The following is a 7,972-nucleotide window of genomic DNA, read 5'->3' as shown; positions in this document are numbered from 1 at the left end:
ATATATATATATACACACACACACACACACACACCCGTTTTTTGTTCTCGACTATAGCAATATTTCCAGCGCGCTTCCTGCTTATAAAAACTGCAAGATATAAAATAAAAGAGTAAATCATTATTGGCTGAACACGTGCGTCGTAATATGAGGTACAAGAGAGTGTATATCGTATAGGCGTATTATACCTATATATAGACACAGCAGGTATACGATATATTATATTATAAAGTCGTTATGCCATAAAGAGAAGGCGGTGTGTGTGCTCGCGAATCCTGAACAGGAAATAAAGAGAAGAAAGAATATTATTATAACTCAGTTGCAGAGAAAACGGAAGGACATATTCCGAGCGGTGGAAATAAAGTAAAATGAAAGAAATTCTCTCCAAATATTTTTTTCTTTTCTCTTTTCTCTTTTCCAACTTGTACAGGTACAGAGAGAAAAGCGGCCCATTCAGGGGACTAAAAAATTTTCAGTTCAAGCATACGCCGGGAAATTTATGACGTCCCTGAAACTACGACATGTACATAAATATATATGTATATATATATATATATATATATATATATTCTATGTATGTATATGTATAACCGCACTTAGTATTCAAGTCTGCAAAATTTTTTTCCACGACTTGCATACATATATTATCGAGCTGGCATATAATGCTCGTGTAAAAGAAATTCAACTCCTACGCTGTTAAAAATGTCTTAGTATAAGTACCGATAAATAAATAAATAAATAAATAAATAAATAGATAGATAGATAGATATAGATTTTTTATTTTTTTTTTGTTTTTTACGGAAAGTTCTCTCCGCTTCATTAATATACTATAATATAAAAAGTTTCGTTTTTTCAAGCGAAAATAAATTTTATTTCAAATAATTCGAAACATCATTTCTCTTCTTATTTTCTTTACATTTTTTTCTTTTACTCTCTCTCTCTCTCTCTCTCTCTCGTTCCGTATCTCTATGAGTAATACTGATAAAACCACACACGTCGTCGCACCTATACAGACAGGCGTAGTAAAAGAGAGTGAAAAATGTGTAATAATGAATCGAAAAACTTTTCCACTTCGCAGAAAACTCGCATATTGTATATTAACCCGAGCGATATATTCATATACGATGTTGCCTATAATACACATAAAGTGAAGACGCGAATTATTCATGATAAAAAAAATTTCATACTTAATCGCAGTAAAAAAAAAAAAAAGTGAAAAAACACAAAAAACAAAAAACAAATACTAAACGCGTATCAAGTGCGCGATAAATCCTTACGAAATACGATTTATTTATACGAATTTTGCTTGAGGGGGAAAAAAGAATCGAATTCAAAATATGAATCCCGGTCTCTTAGCTAACATCCATCCTACACACACACGCGTTTAACTATTATTACATCGTATATCGTCACGTATTATAAGTATAAATATACTCGTGTGTACCGATATACGATATATAGAAAGTTCACGAAACGCAAGCTGTAGCCTTTGTCGTTCTCAACTTTGGGCGTCTACATTTGTATATAAATATTCATCATTTCAACGATGACTACCTTATATATGTATACTGTACATGCACGGTACAGCAGCAGCTCTGATAACGATATTCTCCGAACCCCTGCAAGACTACAATAAATTTATCCGTATAGATAAGCAATGCGGGCAGGTAGAGAGGCGTGTAATAATATATATATATAAAATCGTATTATGCGCGGTGAATTTATCTCTGGATGATTCACATATATTCAAGAGTGTATGTATGTACATAACCCACATCGATATCGCAACACGTACGATGAACGGTAAAGAATTTTTATCTTGAGAGAAAAAGAGGAAAATTATAACGCGAGTGATGGGAGAAAATTTCATTTATTATTATATGGTTTCATCGTAGTAATTTTTCTTTTTTTCTTTCGCGTTCTCCTCTTTTTATTTTTCCGCCTGTCATGAAACAACTTGACAACACAGGGTGGAAATAAAAACAGAAGAAGCAAATACCTTGCTGTTATTTCGATGCGCGATTTGTTCGGTACACCAGCTATATATCGCAGAGATTGGTCAATGGTATTACTTCCGGTTATCTGGGCATTTACCGGACGAGTGGGATTAGAGAGATGGTGAACAAGAGGGTGGGAAAAAATGGTTTCATGCGACTATTGTACTGAAATAAAATCAAACAACATTATCTGCGGGGTTCTGCCCCCCCCCCCCCCCCCCCCCCCCCACTCTTTTTATATGTACGCGTATGCCACGTAGCACAAAGGGATCGCGCGACATACGTTTTTGTTTTCTCTTCTTTGTGGGCTGTGCAACTTTTTTTATGCATATTTTTTTTTTTATATATATATAATACTCTTTCTGTCATATCGTTTCCATCCGGGAAAAACCGTCTCTCGTGTCCAACGATATCGTTTTCATCCCCTTTTTTTAGTACGGTAGAAAAAAAAGAAAATACAAAAAAAAATGAAGAAGAAGAAGAAATGTGAACTGCCAAGTATCACGATTGCATTTTATGTATTCAGCTTTAAAGACACGGAGACATTTTAATGAAAATGAAGCGACGAATCTGAAATAATCTGAAAATGAATCTAATTCCTTGATGATAGAAAAAGATGAAAGTTTTTCACGTACAGACGATATATACTTACTTATTTTGCCGTTTGTGTAACGGATATTCGTGTAGTGAATTTTAAAAATTATTATAAAACGGCGTTGATGCAATTAAATTATCGACAGTAATTGCCTGGCGAGTTTTCCAACAACACGGGTGTTTTAAGAACGATTATTATGTGTAATATCCTGCATAGTTACGCGAGATTAGCCTCAGCGATTAGAGCCTTATTAAGTGTTAATCTATTCATTCTTATCGCGATGTCGATCCTTTCGAGATAACGCACGCGTGCGGGTAGATTTCGATAAGCTTATAATATGAATAAAGAAAAAGAAAAAGGAGTTTGCGCGCTTTTTATCCCGTTTCAACGTGTTTTAACGTTTAATATAATATCTGAAGACAAAAGAAATTGAAAAAAAGAAGAGCGCGGGGCATATAAAACGCAGATGTCTGAAATCGTTCGATTTTCAAATTTCAGGAGCTGGTCCTAACGACGGAAGGCAATCGAAGACTGAGTCCACACACGACGCGAATAATGATATCGAACTGTCCGTCGGTCAGGCTGGTGAATTCAAGTCTAACATCCATGGGAGGTCTGCGAGCGATAAGCTTCGAGAACATCGGTAACCTGACGTTGTACCCTCAGAGTTTCGAGCTTGCAACGCGCGATTCGCCGGCCAAGATATCGATAATAAACAGCAGCGTAGACCTTCTGCCGAGTTTCACGTTCAAGGGTGACGTGGAGGTAATCCACCTTCAGAACGTGAGGATCGGTCAGGTGAACGCTTTCGCCTTTTCGAACCTCGTAGGAACGGAAACAATGACGCTTGATAACTGCGTCATAGAGACGATGGAGGCGCAAGCTTTCAAGAAATTCGACGTCGGCTATCTTCACGTGATAGGCGGAACGTTCGGCGAGGTTGTACCGAGTAGAGCGATGAACGATATCGAAGTAACGAGTAAATTCATGCTGGACGGTGTTCGAATGGGAACGGTTAGAAGTTCGGCGTTCATAATACGGAGGCCGAGAACCGTTGCGATACAGAATTGCGATTTCGGAATAATCGAGGGCCAGGCGTTCAGCGTGACGACGACAGGCCCCGTGATAATGAAGAACAACACGTTCGGCAACCTGAACGTAGGCGCGTTTCTGGACATAAAAGTAGACCCGGAATCCCAGTCGTACCACAACAGCAATAACAACAATGGAAGACTGAACGACCTGATATTCAAAAACAATAGTCTGACGACTTTCGAAGAAGGATCGGTGATGTTCGACAGAGGAAGTTTCCGTCCAGAATTGGACGGAATTCTGGTGAATCATGATTGCGAATGTTCGTCGATTCCGATTTGGCGAGGAAACGTGCTGAACTACAGTAACGTGTACGCGAAATTTAACTCAATGAGCTTACCGACCGAGCCGATAAACGTTGGTCCGGAAACGTTTCTGTGTCTGGATTCCGACGCTGACTTCACGCCGGTAACATTCACCGAATACGAGTCGAGAAACTGCACGATAAGTAATTCCACCCTCTTGTTCGTACTGGTTCTGGTTGGTTCGCTGATAGTTTTGCTTATCGGCGGTTTTCTAATCGTTTGGTTCTGCCGCAGGCAGCGTGACAACAACCAGAAACGCTGGATAAGCGTGCCGACTAACGCGCCTGACGTTGTTTCGAAGAAGAACGGCGTCATCGCCAGGGACGGACGTCCGGTTGACAGCAGGATAACGATGGTCGTGCCCGACGGACGCGTTTACAGAGAAACTGAGTTTCACGTGATTGTTGAAAAGGCTGAACCGTTAACGACAGAGTTATGAAATACCTATTGATAATGACGACGACGACGACGACGACGACGACGACGACGACGACGACGACAACGACGAGAACGACAACAAAAATAACAATAATAATAAGTTAATATCGATAACGACGATAATTAATACCGCAAGAATTATATTATAAAATCTAATAATATTATGCATAGATACACAAATTATTATTACTATATACATTATTATAGAAAAAGTCTGTAAAATATTTAGTAATATGTATAAGTTTATAAATTTATGTTTATATTATTGTCATCATTGTTGTTATTATTATTATTATTATTATTAATATTATTATCATAGTATATTATGTAAATGATTAATACGAAATTCATTTATTTTTTCTAGACACGAAAACCTATATGTATGTGTATATTATCATCGTAGATTTTATATTAGGTATTAGATATGTATTATACATTATTTATATACTTTAGTCGACCTTAATCGTGATTTCATCGAAATTGTTATGTTTTGCAACAGTACAGTCGATGGATAATCGTTTAAACAATTTACACACCGTACCTACTCCTCTAATGCCCCGCACATATCATTGACAGATTATTACAACTTCTCGGAAGCTATATATATATATATATATATATATATAACTGTGTACAATTATTTTATATGATAGAAAATTACCTCGCGAAAAACGATTAACAACGTATGTATGTATATTCGTGCGTTAAATTGCGGTTTAGCTGAGCTATATGTATACGATATACATATGCATGTATGTATAGTTATTGTATACTTTGATTACGTAACGCGACAAGTTTTTTACTCCACTATAAATATGAAGATAAACGTAACGGTTCGCTCGGACCTATTTCAAAGGATTTCGAGGAAATTGGACTATTTTCGTAAATGATTCCCCAACGACGACAACAACAACAACAACAACTGATATCGGCGTTATTTGCAAAATATTAATACATATACATATACTTTGAAGAGAAGAACAAGGAGATTAAAATGAAAGACAAGATGACGAAGTAAAAGAAGAGCCAGTCTTTGTGTGATTTAGATTATAAGGTTAGCGTCGGAAAAGGGGGAGGAAAAAGAGAATAAAAGAAAAGAAGACAAATAACATCGAAAGTGATGAGAAATGTACAACAAACTCGTCGACTGTGTGAAATACATCTTCGAGATAATTTTCGTATTTTTGTATAGTCGAATGAAATGTTCATTACAAGTGTCGCTATTGTTGTTACTATTATTGTTAATGTTATCATTATATTATACGCTCGGAATTTGAGCGAATCTGGTGTATATATTTATTATTTAAGTGCCACATATCTGTGTATATTATTGTTACTGTATCTGAGTATTTACGTAAATATGTCATTCCTAAGCGTATTTATTATTATTTATACTTTATTATCGTCATTATTATATTTTGTTAATTCCACCGTTTCGAATGAATTTAAACTGCCGAAGTTATACACATATAATGTATAAATTTAGAGAGAGAGAGAGACAGAGAGAGATCTCCTATTCATTTGAAACTTTGTTTAGTTCGTTATAATCTGAAAATAGTTCAAAGTTCAATAATTTTCTTAAGTCTCGAATATATCACAAAGACGGTTACATGCATTAATTTTACCGCAATTTAGAAGAAGCGCGTCACGCGAGATTTATCTATAGTTTTATATCTGATTACGAATCGATAACTCTCGTCGAATTAAATGACGATATGAAACAAATAATTGCCGGATAGGAAGACATCGCGCAACGAATTTTTACAAGAACACGAGAAAAGGATTTGACTTTCGTTAAATTCTGTATGATATCGCTTCAAACAGATTGTTCGCGCCATATGCTTAAGTGTACAAAGTTTTCAAGTACCTATTTACCTATAAAAATTAAAGAAGTTGTATAAAGCACTTCAATTACTGTACCTCATCTCTCCCCTAGAGGAATAAAATAATTAGTTAATTTATTAAGTGCAGAAACGGGCTCGCGAGATACTTGGAAGACAATGCAAAATGCAAAACTTCGCACCAACGCAACGCCTCGGGGTACTAAGATTATTTTAAATCGCACGTGATAATGGTTGATTAACCAAAGAGCGCGACGCTACACGGGGATCATAAATGGTAACAAGAACTGTCTAACGACCACCTTGAACGCAATCAAAGTGAGAATATCGTTAGCAGGATCAATCTAACTTAAGAGAACATTAATAATAATAATAATAATGATAACGCAAGAAAAGTAAATTGTGTCGTTTAGTAGTGATTAAGATTTTTGTAATAATCATTTAGCTCTAATTATCATGACTGTGATATAACGACAGCCAACTTGTACAACATGTAATTGTTTTACATACTGAATTCACGCATTATTAATAAATAAATCTTCAAAATTAACGGCGAAAGTCAGAACGAACAACCAAGTCCCTGATCCCTGTCTCATTTCTTTCGCGAGAACAAATTAATGAAGGAAACTGCGCATAGCACCTGTTACTCAAATTATACAACATTGTTAAGAAATTCCTGCTAATTTTTGTAATTGCAGAACCGTGTGAAAGAGACTAAAATCAACCAACACCACCTTCTCTCTTCACTATGTCAAAGAGTCTGAGCAATTTTGTCACGATCAAAGGATGACCCTGAAGTTCTGGTTAATTTCTTTGGACATATCGCTACACAATAACGCAATGAGTAAATATAACGATTTTTCCAATCAATGAAAAAGTCCCGATAAGAGGTATCGTCACCAATCCATTTCACTTTGAGTATCATAATTACGAAGAACTTCGGTTGAAGTCGCAACGCATATCGCGGTCCATAATGAAGATAAGCGTTCAATGAAACATCAGCATATTAATCCTGATTCATTTGGAAATCGTGAATCACAAGATTGTCGGAACCACTGCATGCCCAAGTGATTCCGGCGGTGTAAGAAAACTTTTTAAAACTCACCTAAACGGGAGCACGCCTTCGAGGGCCTGGGACACCGTAGGTGGAGATGTGAGGGCGAATCCTCTTCCGAGCAGCGCTGAGTATCCAGAAAAAAGCCGCTTAGCTGTGTCCTGGGCGAGTTCAAGATCCTCTTCAATTTCCTCGACTGAAAATTGAGGGGTAGTTCAACATAAATCGTCGGTATATACCCTCGGCTTTTTCAACTTGTAACTCAATCTTTGCAGTTCAGACACGTTTGTACAGATCAACTGCGTAATGAGCTTCAACGGTTTCTAGCTTGCGAAACAAATATTAAATCCTACCTGACACAGGTGGTAACGTCATGTGCTTCTTCATCAAGCTCGCTGCACAGGCACCGCCGAGAAATGCCAATTCGGTTTCCAGATGCTTCAATCCACCTACACTACCGGCCCATTCGTATCCGATGACTAAACACTTGAAACCGTAAGTGTTGGAGCGATCGTCCTTGACATAATCGGACGCAGTTTCCAATGAAAATATCACTTCATTTCCTGAAATTCACAACACAGAATTTCGGTATTTTGAGTATGATTGAAAGGATGTGGCAGTATTAATCGAGACCCTTAATTTTCAAGAAT

At 36.9% G+C, this 7,972-nt stretch overlaps 2 protein-coding genes across 5 annotated transcripts in view; one reads left to right on the top strand and one right to left on the bottom strand.

Moving 5' to 3' along the window:
* Nucleotides 1–5,350, top strand: part of LOC124404344 — a 9,227-nt gene extending 3,877 nt beyond the window's left edge. Inside the window, exons 2-3 of one of the 4 annotated variants that reach the window (XM_046878409.1) lie at nucleotides 3,091–4,444; nucleotides 5,324–5,350. In XM_046878409.1, the coding sequence (XP_046734365.1) occupies nucleotides 3,091–4,428 (1,338 nt within the window). In that variant the 3' untranslated portion in view covers nucleotides 4,429–4,444; nucleotides 5,324–5,350. Of the gene's footprint in view, nucleotides 1–3,090; nucleotides 4,454–4,486; nucleotides 4,557–5,323 lie in introns of those variants that run through there. The other 3 variants (XM_046878407.1, XM_046878408.1, XM_046878406.1) reach the window with 3 other exon arrangements.
* The window catches only part of LOC124404320 (E3 ubiquitin-protein ligase MYCBP2), a 164,111-nt gene that overhangs the window by 146,983 nt on the left and 9,156 nt on the right, over nucleotides 1–7,972 (bottom strand). The window contains exons 28-29 of the mRNA XM_046878355.1: nucleotides 7,676–7,885; nucleotides 7,374–7,518 (exon numbers count right to left, since the gene is read on the bottom strand). Of these exons, the coding sequence (XP_046734311.1) occupies nucleotides 7,374–7,518; nucleotides 7,676–7,885 (355 nt within the window). The remainder of the gene's footprint in view (nucleotides 1–7,373; nucleotides 7,519–7,675; nucleotides 7,886–7,972) is intronic.

This window comes from Diprion similis, chromosome 3 (genome assembly GCF_021155765.1).
Source record: "Diprion similis isolate iyDipSimi1 chromosome 3, iyDipSimi1.1, whole genome shotgun sequence".
Lineage (NCBI taxonomy): Eukaryota > Metazoa > Arthropoda > Insecta > Hymenoptera > Diprionidae > Diprion > Diprion similis.
This window is presented reverse-complemented; position numbering and strand designations above follow the sequence as displayed.